This window comes from Diceros bicornis, chromosome 3 (genome assembly GCF_020826845.1).
Source record: "Diceros bicornis minor isolate mBicDic1 chromosome 3, mDicBic1.mat.cur, whole genome shotgun sequence".
Lineage (NCBI taxonomy): Eukaryota > Metazoa > Chordata > Mammalia > Perissodactyla > Rhinocerotidae > Diceros > Diceros bicornis.
The window spans coordinates 23057933-23077041 of record NC_080742.1 but is presented as its reverse complement, the minus strand read 5'-3'; the positions used below and the strand labels follow the sequence as shown (position 1 = coordinate 23077041).

Below are 19109 nucleotides of genomic sequence, written 5' to 3'. Positions count from 1 at the left end.
ACCTTATCTTTTAGAATCTCTGTTCCCAGGTTCCTTTCAGATGACCAATGCCGTTTCATTACCTCGAGGCTGCTTAGTGAACTCTCCTCCATCAACTTCACTAGAGAAAACTTTAAGCAGAACTGACTTTTTTATAAATTGTGTCAGATAATTCAGGACTCATCCATACATTGTTCCATTCCACATCAGCCCAATCTGAGACAAGGGAGGAATTTCATAAATAAATCCTTGGTAATGTTTCACCAAGTCAGAAACTAGCATAATAGGTTACTTTAGAGGGCTGGCTGCATTTGAATAAAGTACTCCCAGGAAAATTAAAGAATGGGAAGTGTTTTAGGTGTGTTAGGGCTTTTTTTTTTTTTATAATCACTAAAATTATATCTCCGACGTGTATAAAACTTCACCCTGGACCTTATTTGCCTTTTTAGACAGTGCTGTGTCTCTCATCGTCCCTAATCGTTCTGGCTCTGTAATTTATAATCTGGAAAGGGAGTTGTTTTATTTCTTTATACAAATATTTATTTCAGAATCTTGTAAAATTACTGTTTTAGTCGGCTTGGGCTAACAAAATACCATAAACTAGGCGGTTAAAACAAGAGACATTCATTTGTCACAGTTCTGAAGGCTGGGAAGTCCAAAATCAAATCACATACAACAGTTGGCTGATGATTTGGTTCCTGGTGAAAATTCTCTTCCTGGCTTGCAGATGGCCATCTTCCTGTTGTATATTCACATGGCAGAGAGAGTGAGAGAGCAAGCCCCTAGTCTCTTCTTATAAAGGCACTAACCGCATCATGAGGATCCCAGTCTCATGAGATCTTCTAAAGCTACTTTCTTCCCAAAGGCCCCACCTCCTATTACCATCATACTGAGGGCTTAGGGTTTCAACCTAAATGAATTTTGGGAGGATAAATATGCATAACAATTACCCTTTAAATTCTAGGGCAACTTGGTAAAACTGAGCTTTTGAAAAATGATGAAATAACTAGCAGTGAGTCAATCCCACCTCGCTCTAGCTGTATAATTCTACTCTTCCCCTCCCTGTACTGTTCCTTGTGTAGATCTCACCCTGGCATAAATCTCTTCATGGGGAAAAGACCAAGAAATAAAAGTACTTTCAGTGAGCATGAGTCAACAAAATAAAGGCTGGAGACTATTCAAACCTCTTAGCCTAGCAATGAAGCCAGCATTACAATTTATCTGATGATCATGTACATTTTTACACTTTTTGCCTTAGCTTATCTCATATTACTGTGTCTTTATTATTTGTCCAAAACTATTAGTAAGGCATATTTACTCTCTGAATTAAGTTTTCACTTGAGATTGCCTAACATGGTGTTAAAAGACATGAGGCTAGTTTCCTATGGTGCCTTTGTACAAACAGAAGATAAGTTCTCTTCATCAGACACCTTGAGGGAAAGGTAGAAAGCTGACTTAATATGATTTTGTTAAACAAGACTATCTGCCAGAAAACTGTCTTAATGAATATAAAATTTTTCTTTCATAGGCGTCTACATATAATAAATATATGAGAACATATACTAAACATATGAAAATATTCAGGATAATAAAGATGTCTGTAGTGTGATTTGCACATCCTTAGATATGACTTTTTTTGCAGCATACAACCCAAGCAACCATATGCAGTGGCCCTGCTCCTATTAGAGAGTGCTGAATCTTCCTGCCTCATAAGGAAACATCCTTTACTTGCATGGCTAGCTGAGGGACTGATACTGTCCTTTCATGCAGTCTTAGGCAACTGCTTTGTTTGCAGAGAGCAGAAGACTCAATGAGTTCATTGTAACATTTTTCTGTGGTAGAATGTGCACATTTTATTAACTGGGATCCACAAATTCTTGAGACATAAAATTTTCAGGCTAGCTGGACAAAGGAAGAACTAGATACAATTCATAGCTATTCACTATAAAATCAGAACAGCCACTGGGATATTGATATTTTGTGTAGATCAAAATCAGAGTAAGTAATAATTATTAAATGTTATATTGTTTAATGTAATCCATATAACAATCATAACAGTCCTATCAGTTGTTATCTGCCTTTTAGAAATTTTATTTAAGAACGACCCTATCAGTTGTCATTGTCTTTTTTTTTTTTTTTTTTTTGTATATATATTCCTCCTAACAACCCTAACAACAGCAGTGACCAGTGGGTCAATAGCTGACTGGTGAGGAACTCATGGCCATTCAGACAGGGAGAAACTGGACTTTTTCTATATTTCCCAGGGGTTTCATAGGTTTCGAACTTTCTTAGTAAACACCTGCCCATCTCCTGGGTAGAGTTAATCTAGAAGAAAAGTATGCTACAGCCTAGTGTTTTCTCAGGGGTCTTTGGGTCCAGAAATCATGAAGCCATGGTTAAGAAATTGTTTCCAATAATTGTGTAACGATAAGGAATCACAGGGAGTAAATTGAAAATAATATGTAACAAGAATGACTACACTGAAAAATTGAGAGTCGCTATTTACAAGTAACTGGGGGATAAAAAATAATTGTTATAAAGATAATGAGGATGTAAAGAAATATTTTAGGCCTAAGCATATGCAAAACAAGCAGAAATGTAAAACTCTTCAAAACTTTGACTTGCTGTAAAAAAATATTCGTGGGAAAAACAGAAGAGATTCTTGGAATAAGCAGGAATTAAGCTGAGTCTTAAAGACTCTAACATTGAAAATAAATAGAAATAAAGTGGTAGGATATTCCAGCCAATAAGAATGGGATACACATATAGGAATACGCATCTGTGTTCAGTGTTTTGTTCAGTGTAGCTCAAACAGTTGATGCTGTAAACAGTAGGATCTACATGGGCTAGACAATGTGGGAACATCAGAACATGATGGGTTTTGTTCTCGAGGTAATTCTTGAAAGAAAGTATGGATATCTCATTCATATTCTGTTTATATCCATTCTCTAGGCCCTATTGAGTACCACAATAGGGATGTGCGTTCTAGCACTCTGATTAGTTAAAAACATTTAAAACTTCAAAAAGCTTCAAAGTCATTCATTTAACCTACAGTTTCTAATTTGTTTTGCCTCCTTTGCTAAGTCAGGTGTTTAAACATTTCTCATAAATCTTTTTCATTTTTGCTCTTTTTTTGATGATTTATCTACTTGGAAAACAGGTGGTATGAATGATAGTATTTCAAAAACCTGAATTGTGTGCTAACACTTTTATTTTTTATGCCCAATAGACAGAATGTGCAAATTTCATCCGAGTACTTCAACCCTATAACAAAACTCACATTTATGTGTGTGGAACTGGAGCATTTCATCCAATATGTGGATATATTGATCTTGGAGTCTACAAGGAGGTAATGTAATGAAATAGCATGAAAATAATTTATTATAATACCTTGTTACTTAGTATCTATGACATAAAAAAGGCAGATTTGAATATAAAGATTGAATCGTTTAGTTTATGAACTGTATAAAAACTCATGTCCCCAACCACTTTATGGGTTGCCATTTTGATTATACACTTTATATACCTAATAAAAAATTTTTCTATTAAAAGTTTTTTTAGTGAGATCAAAATTAATAGTGTGAATGTTGAAAGTACTTATTTTCTATGGGCTCTATGTATGTCTTTATTTTCTCTTGAGTTTCCTTTATAAGTAGATCTATAAAGTATGTTGCTGTTGGTAAAAATCCATTTTCTGTAAGACTTTGCAGTGGAATTGTATCTGATAAATAATTTCATTTTTCCCATCCAACAAATTTGACCTGTCACATATATTTACAATAGTGGACACTAAGTACAGAGAATTTTAATGATTTTCTTAAAATTGTATAGATAGTCATTAGTACACTGAACTCATTATTTCTGCCGGGCCAAATTGACATAGTAGAAATAAAGGATGTGTTGCTTAGGAGTAATGTATTCCAGCTCTCAGTGCATTTTAATAAATGAGAAACATGCAGATTTTAGTAATTTAATAAATAACTAATTCGTTAGAGTGCTTTTTTTTGTGTCATGGACTGTGCCAGGCACTTTACATGGACTGTTTCTTTGGAATTTCACAGCAGTCTTAATGAAGTTAGTATCTTTATAACTCCCAGTTTACAAGTTAGTAAAAATTGAGCCTCAGTGAAATTAAATGACATGCCTAAAATCACCCAACTAATAAATGGTCTTGCAAGGAACTGAACCCAAGCAGTGTGTCTCCAGAGCGAACGTGCCCAGCTGAGCTTTAGAGTATGTACTCTCAAATGTTTCTTTGTATGGGTTGATGGGTTGATGGGTTGCACTGTCATCCTTATGTTTATGTATATACTTCTCGTGAATAACAACACATTTGCAGGGTAATTGGCTACGTGTTTGAAAGTAAAGTCTGGGCTTATGGAACAGGTTTCTTTACATTGATTTGACTGATTCATGCAGAGATCAAACCCATAACTGTGGCTGGGTTAATTTTCCTCTCTAACCAACTTGTCTAACCAGCCCAGACTCAACTGTTTGAAAATAAAGCAACTCTGATAGTTAAATCTCTGAACCACTAGGATACTTGGCAACTTGAATCCATCATTCTTTGTTGCTAGTGTATGTTCTCTTGCCTAGCTTTGATGAAGGGTAATATATAACAGTAGCTCATAGCATAGGGTGTAATTATATGAGATAGCCCCACAGCCTGGGTGTGTTTTGAGGCCTGAGGCTAAAGGCCAATCTCTCAACCGGCTGAGGGATGTGAATAGTGTTCTTTAGCTCCTAAAAGTCACAAGTGCTGAAAGGGAATTAGATGGAGCTAATTACTTAGTTTGAGACTATCAAGAAGCCCGAAGCCGGGGGCAGTCAAATTTACAAGTCCTGTGAATAAGAGAATTACGAGTGAACAGGGATATTGAGCCTTGTGAGTTTTCTGCTGGTCAGGACTACAGGTAATTGTATGTCAGCCCTGCTTGAAGATTGTTAACTTTTTAAATGAATTATTAGTCCCAGGAATTCATTGTCTTTCCAGAGGGAACTTAGAAGGCCCTTCCAGTTTCAAAAAGATAAGGTTGCTCCTAAGGTGGCTGGGAAGAGGGAACAACAATATGTAAAAGGGATGGAGGAGAGAAGTGTGGGATGTCCCCTTTCTGGGAACTTCTATTCACTGTGGCTGGGGCAATGGGAAGAAAGAGGAAAAAGCTAAAATGAATCCCAGGTTTCTCTCTTTGGCACTGAGTTGGCAAGTGGTGTTATTTATTGAGGTAAGAATAGTAACAAGTTTGTGGGGAAAATGGTGAGTTAGTTTTTGTACATTCTGCGTTTGAGAAACGTTCAGTAAGCTACACCAAGTGGGCAGTTGGATTCGAATTTCAGGACAGAAGTCAGGGCTTTTCTCAACAGCTAGTAGTTCGAGCACGGGGAGCCAGCATTTGAATTATGGCTCCCGTCATTTACCAGCTCATGGTCTCATGCACGCGTAAACGTTCTAGGCTTCTTTTAATCCAGCAAAATGATGATGACAATAGTAGTAACTACTCCACAGAGTTATTTTGAGGATAAAATGAGAAAACGATTGTATAGGCTTTGGCATAGCACTTACTTCATTCCAGTCACTTCGTTAATACTCAGCCATACTAGGCAACAGGAACACAGAAAGGTAAAGAGGCAGAGGTAAAGTGTAAAGGTAAGCTTTATATAAAATACCGTCTGGAATATATGTATTATATACACACACACACACTCTGCAATACTGAGAGTGCCTGATAGTTATTTAATAATTAGATTGGAAGTATGCTCTTTCCTCTGGGATCTCCTCTCTGCTGCTGCAAATGTCATCTTTAAATGGGGTTGATATTAATAATAACTCTGCCTAGTTGTTGTGATGATTAAATATTTTTTTATCTTATCTCTTTAACAGTGTTTTTCTGTGTGCAGCTTAGATAGGTGCTTTTTGCATAATTAATTAGGAATTTAGTGGGAAGAAATCTTATAAAATTGAAGTCTCAAAAGTTAGTCTTATATAATTCAGTTTATCTCGGGAAGTCCATTTAATCAGCCGTCATTTTCTACATCATTTTCCTGTTGGTGTCCTTGACTGTGGCTTAAGGAAACTTGCTTTCCTGCTATCTTCTTTCTCCAGGAGATTAGAAGGGAGACCTTCTCCTCACTCTCTGCAAATACCTATTTTATGGGCTTATCTTAAGAATTTAATGAAATGTTGCACTTTGCAAACAGAAGTCTGTACAATTATAAGGGATTATCTAGTACTTTGCATCAACTATGACATTCTCCCAGGTATTTTCTTGGTTTTTCTTTTTTAGCTTTTTACTATAATGTTCTGGCACACCAGGATTCAGTTTACTTTTTCCCTTTACAATATTCCATTATAGGCTTTAGAGTCAACAGTTCTGTTTGACCCGTGGAGAATAATGTGCCCTTAATGACATTTAAACATACTTAAGAGCCACTATCTGCAGGTGTATTTTCCTGACGTATCTCTGGCCCCATCATGGTTGGGAAGCAAGCCCTAAATGTGTTCTCACTGGGCATTTCTCGTGCCTAGGCTCCACTATCACCACTTGTCATTAGCTAACCTGTTCTAACTAAACATATTTTGGCTTGATTATGTTACATGGTCACGGTCAGTCTGTAAATTGATTTCAACACATTTTTATTTTTTTATTTTATTTTATTTTTTAAAGATTTTATTTATTTTTTCCCCCCAAAGCCCCAGTAGATAGTTGTATGTCATAGCTGCACATCCTTCTAGTTGCTGTATGTGGGACGCGGCCTCAGCATGGCCCGAGAAGCGGTGCGTCTGTGCGCGCCCGGGATCCGAACCCGGGCTGCCAGCAGTGGAGCGCGCGCACTCAACCGCTAATCCACGGGGCCGGCCCTCAACACATTTTTAAATCCGTGAGTTTGAAATTCTGAGACTACATTAGTTAAAAACATGAACTTTGGAGACAGACTTGAGTTCAAGCTATGGCTTTACCTTTTACTAGTTATGTGATGCTGAAAAAGGTACTTAACCCGTTCTATCCCCAATATTCCTCTTCTAAAGCTGGAATTTTTAAAGTGGCTACATCTTTAGGCTTATGGTAAGGATTCAATGAGACAATGTACATAAACTTCCTGGCCCATGGTTAGTACCTGTTAATTGTTAGGTACCAGTACTATTAGTATTAAAGTGCCCTTACTTAAAACTATGAAATAGCAATTGTTAAGCATGGTATCTAAATTGTTATTAATATTTTTTAATAAGGCAGTAGTTACTCTTGGTCCTGTTCAGAAGAAAAAAATCTGAAATGACAACATAATACTGCAAATAATCCAATTTCCTCCATCCCTTTTGCTTCATTGCTTGCTTTTTAGATAAGTAGCACTGAATGGTTCTGTCTTATTACATGTACTCTGATAAAACTTTGTAGATACGCCATCTAGAGAGAATGTCTGACATGCCTGGTTTTTCTAACTAGTGCATATGCAGGATGAGTCATTAGCCTTTTTTGCTGGATGGTAGTGTTGTCATTGTTATGAAACCCTCAAGCTCATGGGGCCATATTCATTATACATTCATATTTTTCTTGGAAAGTTCAACTTAAGATGTTATTTTTTTCCTGAATATTAAAAGTCTGCCAGTATCATTCCGTCTATGGCCACTATTGTAAAAATAGATATTTTAGCCAAAATAACTATGTGGCTTTAATGTGTACCGTGTTTTCATAATAGTGAAAATACTACAACAGGATTTTTTTTGCCCGCATATATCAACAGCTCTGAAAATGAACTGCCTGCCTTAGAACACTTTTATGTCACTAAAATTACAAAATATCACAAGGCTTAAATAATTTGGTGCAGTTGCAAATGCTTAAGTAAATAGAATGCAATAGTTATGAAAGTATAATTATTATAGTTAATTTCTTTCTTTTTTTTTTTTTTTGTGAGGAAGATCAGCCCTGAGCTAACATCTGCCAATCCTCCTCTTTTTGCTGAGGAAGAGTGGCCCTGGGCTAACATCCGTGCCCATCTTCCTCCACTTTATATGGGACGCCGCCACAGCATGGCTTGACAAGCGGTGCGTTGGTGCGTGCCAAGGATCCGAATCTCGAACCCCGGGCTGCTGCAGTGGAGCGCGTGCACTTAACCGCTTGCGCCACCAGGGCGGCCCCTAATTTATTTCTTAGATGAGGAATTCAGGAAATTCATATATGGCATTCAGGAAATATCTATGCTTGATGGTTTTTTTTGGTAATGATAGTGGTCCAGACTAAATGAATTGATTGGTGTATTACTACTTCTGATTGGAAAATTCACTCAGTATTATCATTACTAGTTTGGGCAAACAGAGACCAAAACACGGGAATTGAGTCGTGCCAGGTATAATATTTACTAAAGCATTAAGGAGTGCAGCATGACATGCACGCTATACGCTCAATCAGTTTTTGTTGAATTAACGAGTTAGAATTTAGTTATCTCCTATGTTCTTGCTGATGCTGATATTTTTAAAAATCTCACTTATGTTAATATTTCTCATAACAGGAAGTTATGTTCAAACTAGACACACATAATCTGGAGTCTGGCAGACTGAAATGTCCTTTTGATCCTCAACAGCCTTTTGCTTCAGTAATGACAGGTAAGATCAATGACAGGCAGTTCTTGCTTTTAGGTGGTTTTCTAAAAAGGCATGTGTAGATTAAACCACATTTTCTTATTGAGTTAAAGATTATTTTGAGTTAATCTTCCACTGGCTATTTGATTATAGTATTTTAGTGCCAAATCTCTCTATACTTAGCATCCTTATCAATAAAGTGAGGCCCCAGCAATCCTTAATGTCAGCAGTTACTACTTTTTAAATGAACTTCTGGTTGAATTCTTTTTAATGCAAATGACACATGCTTACTTGTTCTATAATTTTACATTTAGATGTCTCCGATTTTTTTATACCAAGTTATGTCCCTATTTGGCTCACTATGGAAGTTAAATTCATCATTCCTTAAATATATTATGTTACAAAATGTTGAAGATTTGAGTGGAAGGATTAATAAGACAGTGGATAAAGAATTAAAACAAATGAATCAAACTATTGAATACAGATAATAGAATGTTATAACACCTTTTCCCCCAATTTCACCATAACTGGATTATAATAATGGAAATGTGAAATTTTTATTAGCACATTCAGGCTTCTCTTGCTTTGTATACATCTTAAATTCTCTTATGAGGTGACTATCCTGTTTCAAGAAAGCAGTACTGTGTGGTCTTAAGTCTGTTCTGAGGAATGTCAGCATGACCTCTGAATTTCAACCATTATAAGACCTCCTTTTGTCTTGGTTTGGTTCATGACTTTAGTCTCTTTTTATTTAACCTGTCTGTCAAATGTTTGAATAGATGATAAGAGTGAAGCACCGTGACATTTTAATTTTCACTTAGTGAGAACTAGTGATCTTCCTTTGAAGTGAGAGAGTGTGTGTTTTTGTGTGTTTTGAAAATTATATGACTAATGTTTAGTCATTATCCACAGAAAAGGAGATAGATGATTTGTGATTCTGATCTGTCAAGTGGGGTTAACACATCCTTAATAAAAAACAATAGATTGTGGGCATTGGTGACCCTTTTTAGGAATCTCTAAGTAATTTAAAAACAAAGAAGACAGTTTTAAAGCCTAGGTATACTGATCCAATATTTAGTTTGAAATATACCATTTTTTTTCTGACAAAACGTTCAAATGTTGGCAATTTTATATCTTTCAAACTAATAGTTTCCTTTACTCTTACCAAACTTTTTTCATAATGTCTTTGTTGATGTTGTTATTTTTGTTCTTTTATTTTTTTAAATTTGCCCCACAATAAATTATTGCCATTTACCATGTATTTTCAGGGAATGCTTTAAGAGACGGAAGCAGTACCATATCTACATTCACTTCACATAACTGGATTTCTCTCTTTTGTGTTTTTTTTTTTCTTTTGGAAGTTGACTATTGTCATTATTTAGGTTGGTTGTCTCAATAGTTCAGTAAAAGGTTTATTTAGATGGATATAATCAAGGGATTTAGAAAGTATCTGAATCATTTATACAAAGGCAGAAGTTTAAAGATATGTTTCTGAGGGAAATTAGATTTCAGTGATAAAACAATGTTTTTAATTTTTCTTATATTTAGACATCTAAAACATCCAAATGCTCTATAGTGATTAGCTATTTTTTATTTTGGTCAATTCAATGCAAACCAAAGTGGCTGACTATAAAGATTTCTTGAAACAGAGTCTTAGCTCTCAAAGGGGCAACATATTCTACTGTAGGGACAGCATTCTTCCTGCCCCACCCCCCTGCCCTGTCACCTCCCACCCCTGCCAAGGTGCTGACTAGCGTTAGGGAACATCGACCCCTGTGCCCCTCATTTTCTCCCCCTAGTCCTGTTCTCGCTCCCTTCTTCCCCCTCTACTCTCCCTTCCCTTTCTTCTCCTTCTCTTCCCCCTCATTTTCCTCCTTCCCCTCTTCCTCTGTCTTTCCCACCCTCCTTACCCTTCTCCGCCTCTTTCTCTCTCTCCTGCCTTCTTCTCCTCTCCTCTTCTCGGCTCTCCTTTCTCTCTTTCTCTTAAAACATGATTATGCACTTTACATAAATAACAGGACAAGGAAGTTTGGTATGCAGTAATGGCAACATCTTTCCCTTTTCAGGAATTCCTGTTTATCAGAACTATTAGAGACATGATTAGCTACAAGGAATGCAACATGTTATAATTACAAAGAATGACTTCAGTGCTGAAAACTCCCTTTCAGCAGAGGTTAGGCAAAGAAAAGTTGTGGTCATTGAGGTTGTGTCGGTTAAGTAAATACTAATTATAGAATCCATTCCTCATTATGGCATTTACTTTTTAATATTTTTTTGTGTTGCTACAAAGAAGAGCTCCTAATTATGATGTATCCTTGAATTATTTGTGGAGAGAAGGGAAAGAAGAACTTATTCATAAGAGACGCTAACGCATATGCAATTATTAATTCAGAAGACTTTGGCCTTTTTTATATTTAAGTTTCTAGCATCAGCTTACCAAAGTTCATTGAGTTATCTTTTCTTCAGCGACACAAATTTTTCAAAATCTGAAGGAGCCGTTTATGAAACAATATATTCTGATATTAAGCAATAAATATCTTTGGTTTCGTGCTGTGAAATTAGTCTCTTGTAAATAGTATCTGCTGGTGTACTCTTAGAAGTCCTATGTATTCTTTTCTCCCTCCCAGATGAGTACCTCTACTCTGGAACGGCTTCTGATTTCCTTGGCAAAGATACTGCATTCACACGTTCCCTTGGGCCTACTCACGACCACCATTACATCAGAACTGACATTTCAGAGCACTACTGGCTCAATGGTTAGTGATTTTCTCACTTTTGATTGTTTTGCCTTTGCTTTTGGGTCGATAAGAAACTCATTATTATTCATTCAAATGTATTTTGGAATAAACATTTCCTCACTAAGACAAACCTCCAGAACCTGTTGTGTATATAATAATAATAGCTGACATTTATTGAGTGTGTGCTATTGTCCTTCACACTATTCTATGCTCTGATTGATTTTTTTAATATTCACAATGACATGTGAGGTATATATTATTATTATGTGCTTTTTAAAGATAAGTAAACTAAGGTAGAGAGAAGTTGGGTATTTTGGTCACGGTCTTACAACTTGTCAGTGCAGGGCTGGGGTTCAAGTTGGCTGTCTTTCTCCTGCAGTCTGTTTTTTAAGGACTAAGCCAAATACTGTCTGTGAGCCTAATGGAAAAGGGTTAGCTTGTAATGCTAACTTTTTTTGTTTAAATATAATTTATGTTTGGGTAAAGACATGTCCTTGTAAAATTTTAAGCATATTGATATTGGCGTTAGTTTGTCTGATTACCTTTTTGTTTAGGGGTCATACAGTATTCTGAGTTTTCAAAAAAAGTCCCTCCTAAATGAATTTGTTTAATTCAAAGAGCAATGCAAGGCTTTTTTTTTTTTTTTCCCAATGCCTTACAATAGGTCAAGTTTCATCGTGATTTCCTAATGTTTTCTAATTAACATAGGACTTTATTCCACTGCATGGCAGAATAACATCACACTGCTATTTAAGCAGGCAAACAGCATTTCTCATTCCCATGATAAATATTGAGTTTTAGTGGAGGAGGCCTGGGTAGAGATTTTTTAGGGACTATCTCTCTGTCAGTTTCATTGAAGTACTGACAACGTAAACAAAAGGGAAAAACACGTTTAAAACATTTCTTTAGTCAGAACCTCCAGATCCATGTGTTTACACAGCAATGTGATCTCTATTGACCAAAAAAGAAACCTATTAATAGGGAAAACAAATTTAGAATATTCCCAACTATGTGATTACTCAGTAATTTCTTAACACTCATGCAAGGCAAGACTTTCTTCTTGAGCATTATGAGGTTTTTGTGGAAATACTTGGTTTGAGAGTGACTCCATAGATTTTACCACATGAAGTATAAATTGTATTTCCCAGTCTGGGATGGCAAATATCATCATATTGCCTCTCTTTTCAGAGATTATTCTGTTTTTTTCCCGTAACTGTGACATGTCCATAAAGAAGTCTGTAGCACTGCAAAACAATAAATGTAGGAAATATTTATTCAACTATTATTTGCCTAGCATGCTGTTCTTAGTGCTGGATGATGAGAATTATAAAGGAGGAAGCCTTTGAGTTGGTTTAACATTCTCTCCACAAACAACTTTTGAGGGCCTATGGCATACTGAACGCTATTCTACCCACTGGGCCTACAAAGATTACATGGGAGAGTTGCTCACCTCACGGAAGATGAATGCCTGGAGTATAAGAAGAGAGTGGGAGATGGGTCAGGAAAGCCGTAAATATTGTCCTGAAACCAATGGGAAGTTATCTATAGTTTAATTCTTTTTTTTTTTGTATTTTTTGAGGTATAATTGACATATAACCTTATATTAGTTTCACGTGTACGACATAATGATTTGATATTTGTATATGTGATCACTACAATAAGTCTAGTTAACATTTATCACCATACATAGTTCCAATTTTTTTTCTTGTGATGAGAACTTTTAAGATTTACTCTCTTAGCAACTTTCAAATATGCCATCCAGTATTATTAACTATAGTCACCATGCTGTACATTACATCCCTATGACTTATTTATTGTATAACTGGAAGTTTGTACATTTTGACCCCCTTCACCCATTCCGATCTTGGTCAGGGAATCAGATCTTTGTTTTTTATAAAGGTAGCTGACAATGGCGTGAAGCCAAGACTAGAGGAGAATGAGGACAGAGAGAGAAGAGGCCATTGCATGAAAACAGGAAAATGAGGGTGGGACAGAAACAGAGGTAGCGGCAGTGGAGGTGGACATGAGAAGATACAGCAACGGATATTTGAAACAGAAGATATTTGTTTGGAATAGAAGAATCCAAGGATATGAGGAAGAATTCAAGAGAAGATTTTGGATACTGGGAAGACTTTGAAATTAAAGATGTCAGTAGAAAGGAAGAAACTGAAGGTTGGAGAAAGGATACACAGTAAAGGAAGTTTCAATGGAGTGAATGCAGGCAAATGGTTAAGAATTAGGAGAAATAACATTTATGATTCTAGGACATTCAAGGCAGATTGTTTAGTGATAAATAACCAGGGGGACCATATGACCTGGTTTGCCCTGGACATCTCCAGTTTACCTTTGCTGTTCTTTAACTCTCAAAAGTGTCCCAGTTTAGACAAAAATTGTAGCTCTGTTTCTGCAAAACCTAATTACTAGGTTTAAGTCTTGACTTTCACTTAGTTGTTACCTTGGTCAAACCTTTCTGTGCATCCAAATTCTTTGTCTAAAAATTTAGCATAATAATAGTGTCTGTTCACAGGGTTGTTGTAAGGATTAAATTAGATCATATAAAGAAGTCTGATGGAAGAGAATTTTAAGAGAAATTCAGTGTCAGTAATATCATCACCATCATTATTGTTATTCCTGCAGGTGAGGGAGGTAGGAGGTGGGACCAAAACCGAGTGCTCTGTGATTCTCTGACATCTATTTAACATTTTAAGCTATTGACCACCTTTCCTTCTCTTTCTCTCTCATGATTCTGTGAGCTCATCCATTCTAATAGTTTCAACTGTTTCCTGTGTTCCAATGTTTCCCAAAACTGTGTTTCCAACTTTTTCCTGTAACTAAGTGCCCTTAAAAATATTTGTTTGGATTTCTTACATTTCCTTCTCAGATTAAAAGAGAGAAACTGATTGTTTAATACGGGAATAAAGATATCTAAGCCTTAGCTTTGATTGTGCCACTAATATGCTTTGAGATTTTTATAAGTGGTTTAATGATCCTTTGCTTGAGTTTCTTCAAATATATACAGATACAGATACAGATATAGATATAGATATATAAAAGACTAATTGGATCTAAAATCTAAAATCCTGTGAGTCTAATTAAAAAATATTTTGTTTTCCCCTTCTAACATGCCCTTCAATACCAGTTTCCTGATTTTTATCTGTCTTAACTTTCTTAACTTCATCCACCCAATTACCTTCAGGTTATCTTTGACTCCTTCCTCTCCTTCATGCCCTTTATTTAATCTGTCACTAAGAGACTTTACTTCCTTCAAATATCTATTAACCATATTCTTTCCATGGCCACCATCTTCCTTGAAGTCTTCATCACCTCCTCTCTGGTTTATTGCCACTATATTATTGTTTCTTAAATAATTTCTCTATCTCTAGTCTCTTCTGCTTCAAATTTATTTGATATAGCATCCATGCTAGTCACTATGTTAGGCACTTTAAAAGTATTATTTTATTTGTTTATTTATTTATTTACTTTATTTTATAATCCTGAGAGAATTACTATTTCCACTTTACATTTGGGGATAGATTAAAAGTCAGATAAATAGTCCATAGTTAGATAGCTAGTTGATGTGAGATTAGAACTCAGGTATGTCTTTCTTGCTCTAGACACTTTTTTTTTTTACATTGTATGATACAGTCCTAAATTCTGCTCTTTTGACTACTAAATACTACAACCTAAATACTATTCTTTTGTGCATCCTCTGCTCTTGCAGCCTCACTACAAACAGGCTCCATGTCTCCATGCCTTGTTGGGCAATAGCAAACTGAGGATATGGATCTGATTGTAAAGACCAGGGCAGATAGAAAAAGTATGGTTATGCAGGCAATGTGGAAGACCTAGGCCGTCTAGCTGGAGTCACGGTTAGTGCTAGCATTAGGTCAGACATTTGCTGAGGGACAGGCAGGCCAGAATGAGAAGAGCACAATGCTTCAGGAGGCCCAGTCAATCAGGAGCTTCTTGGCATGGAAACTAGGGCAGAGCAAGGGAGAAATTTTAGAAACTGTATGAGATTCTTGTAACGAGGAAGTACCTGACATGCTAAGGCAAAAGTTTGGCTTGGTTAGGGAACATTTCTGTCCTCTGTTCTGAGAAGTAGCCATTTTCCAGATATAGTCAGCCTAGGGTCCATAGGCAAAGGTCAAGGAAGTCGTCTGGTTAGTGTCAGGAATGTGGGGAGATGAAATACAGTGGTTGTTAGAGGAACTGTGGTAATTATTGGGAATGAATGTTAACTTCGACATTATCTTATTCAACCTCATATTTTACAAATTGAGACTCAGTATGAAGAAAGGATGTGTTCAGTCTCCTAATTGCCAGGCTCATCTTTCCCTCACAATACCAAACTTCTGAGAAGAGTAGCATATCATATCTCCTGAATCTGGAAGCTTGACTGTCATTTTGGTGGCAGTTATGAGGATGAAGGCTCTGTTTCTTCCTAACACTGGACCTGACATAGCACAGTTACTGACACAGTCTACCTGCTCTAAAGCTACACTGTCCAACATGGTAGACACTAGCCACATGTAGCTATTTAAATTTAAATAAATTGAAATCAAATAAATTTAAAATTTACTTCCTTAGTCACACTAGTTATATTTTAAGCACTCAATGGCCATGTGAGCTAGGGGCTGCCGTATTGGACAGCACAGATATAAAACATTTCCATCATCACAGAACTTTCTATTGGACAGTGCTAGTCTAAAGTGTACTTGTTTACTAAATAATTGTACTTATTTACTAATAGCCCACAATCACATAATGCAATGCAAATGTAAATTTTCCTGACTATTCATTTAGCATGTAAATGTGAAACTCCTAGGTTTCATAAAATTGTTGCCAAGTTGAAAGAACTGACAGATATTTGAAATTTCAAATGATGGGATCAATGTCAATTTCTAATTAGTTTCTCATATATATTATGGCATCATTGTATCATTTATTTCTGGTTAGACAGTTTGAGAATTTTTTTCTGTTAAATTTTGCTTTCTGTACTTTTTTTTTTTAAAGATTTTATTTATTTATTTTTTTTCCCCCCAAAGCCCCAGTAGATAGTTGCACGTCACAGCCGCACATCCCTCCAGCTGATGTATGTGGGACGCGACCTCAGCATGGCCGGAGAAGCGGTGCGTTGGTGTGCCCGGGATCAGAACCCGGGCCGCCAGCAGCTGAGTGCGCGCAGCTGAGCGCGCACACCTAACCGCTAAGCCACGGGGCCGGCCCTGTACTTTCATTTTCAGTTTAAAACCCTACTTTTTACGTGTCTATCATGAACTAAACTCTTGTAAATGTAAATTGATATTATGTTTAGATTAAGAGAAATACAAAAATTAAATTAAACTTACAATTGAGTATTTAACTGTTAAGATACAGATTTTAAATAATTAACCTTTTAAAAAATATGATCCTACATGAAACTTTTATAAGTCCATTTATCGCTGAACCACTTACGGTGTTTAAAATCCTTGATGCTTGTGAGTATGACATATTTTGTTCTTTGCCTTGCCTAGAATTAACCAGAGTGAGATCAGCTGACTTTTTCACATACCAGTCCAAGGATCCTTGTCAGAATTTCTCTAGGACTTTGTCTAATCCAGTTCCAAAAGACTTAAGTATGAATCCTGATTCCTTCTTTGAGAAACTAATCTACCTATTAAATACCTCACCAGGAGGATGAAAAATTGCAAAAATGAAATACAACCGACAGTTCTAGATGAAGATGTAGATGGTTCTACAGTTTGTTTTTGTTTTTTTTTTTGCAGGGGAAGATTCGCCCTAAGCTAGCATCTGTTGCCAATCTTGCTCCTTTTTTCTTCCTCCCCCCTGCCCACACGAGACCCCAGTACATAGTTGTATAAGTTCTTCTGGTTCTTCTACGTGAGCTGCCGCCACGGCATGGCCACTGACTGTTGAGTGGTGTGGTTCTGTGCTTGGGAACCAAACCCGGACCACTGAAGCGGAACATGCCAAACTTTAACCACTAGGCCCTCAGGGCTGCTCTCCACAGTTTTCTTTATCAATTTAAGCTTAGAACATATCAGGAAAGAGGAATATGGATACAAGTCACAGTAGTTACTCAAACGCAGTTGAGTTTTTCTGAGAATTTTAGGATAAAACTAAGAAGTATGACCATTTGGAAAATGAAAACAAACAGTGATGCCTCAGATGCATGTGTTTTTGTTTTCTTTTCTGGAGTAGATGAGAACTTTTGTTTTAAATTTTCATTTTTAACATATGGAGGCAGTTTTCATTTGAAGTTTCTCTTGGAGTGGTCTGTTGTGTATAAATTCTCCTTCCACACAAAAGGATAACATTTTTCTAAAGTGGTAGGAAAAAGATCTTACAAGAAGAAGTACAGGAAAGTAAAGAACTTGCTATGTATTAAGTCATGGTGTAGGTATGCTCATCTGAGTAAAAAGAGGTTCAAAGGGAGAAATGAAAGTGATGTGTACTGCAGGCCTTGTGGATTTATGCCATTTTCATTTGGCAGTGAGTCTTGGTGTCGTGCTAAAAGTTCATTTGTGACAATGCACAATTTCAAGCTCCATTCCTATTAGGACGTGTATTTCAAATGCCAAAGGGGAGAAATGTGCTATAATAAAGCCCAGGTGTATATGAGTATGATTTTAAATTATTTAATCCAACAACTATGCGTGCCATACACTGATTGAATGATACCTATTTTGACCCAAATTTGGCAGCAAGTCAGGAAAGAGTTTTTATCATAAACTACTAACATCAGTATTCTAAGGCAAGATCTCAATTGAATCTGCAAGAAAGAAACTCTCTATTCTTGAAACTTGTATTTATTTTTAACTCATAAGTATACTTATTATTTAAACTACAGAACACAGTACTATTTGATACTAACTCTTTTTTCATAATTAGATTTCTTCCTTTAATAACATTTGGCTTAAACACCTCCATCATTCAATTTTCTTACAGTATTCCAAAATAATTTTCTTGTAGTACTTGAAAAAGAACCAACATTTAAAAGAGAGTTCAATAAAACCAACAGCCACTGAATAAACAAGACCAGCTATGTTATATATTAGTTGAAGGTTAAAAGAAGTACAACTTGGGAAGTTATCTGCTTTCCCCTATTAATGTGATAAATGAAATTCCTGGAATGTAGACTGGTGTCATACTCTACCTTTTGACCATTTCACATGGTAATACCTGGCAACACCTGGGTAATGTTTTGCATATCCGAAGTAGCTTGTTCTGTGTATTTCTACAATAGGAGAATATGAATTGCTGTATTTATTTGTATTCCTTTTAGACAGTGTTCATCTAGTTCTGTTTTAGAATTGTGTTTCTTTTGTTGAACTCTGTAAACAAGTGAAGACCCAACAATCGGCTCATGTAACCACTTCTCCTATCTGAGTGTCTGAGGAAAGCTTCACAAACAACTCTTCCTCACACCAGAATTCCTTTACCTGTGATGATTTTCTGTTTCCAAACACTGAGTTCTCATTTTTTCTCTGGGGAGAAAAGATTGTGTAAATTTTGTACCACTATGTTATTTTTAAAATTATAAATTCAACTCAATCATTAAGTAGGTCTGATAGGATGTTAACATTACAAGGATCGTCATGCTGCATGTGTAACTTCTACTTAAATTATATTTAAGTGCTATAATAAATTCTGCTTTTGTTACTCCACATTTTAAACTCACATATTTGTTAAGATAGGACAAGCCAATCATATTCCTGTAATTTCTGTATAGTTTAAATTTTATCCCTTTTTTGTCTCACTGTAATTACTTAAGAATTTGTATTTGTTATCAGTCCTCACTCCCCCTGTCCATC

At 36.2% G+C, this 19109-nt stretch overlaps 1 protein-coding gene across 1 annotated transcript in view; it reads left to right on the top strand.

Moving 5' to 3' along the window:
* SEMA3D (semaphorin 3D) overlaps positions 1–19109 on the top strand; it is a 193568-nt gene that overhangs the window by 113321 nt on the left and 61138 nt on the right. The window contains exons 5-7 of the mRNA XM_058524671.1: positions 3209–3328; positions 8485–8578; positions 11182–11310. Coding sequence (XP_058380654.1) covers positions 3209–3328; positions 8485–8578; positions 11182–11310 — 343 coding nt within the window. The remainder of the gene's footprint in view (positions 1–3208; positions 3329–8484; positions 8579–11181; positions 11311–19109) is intronic.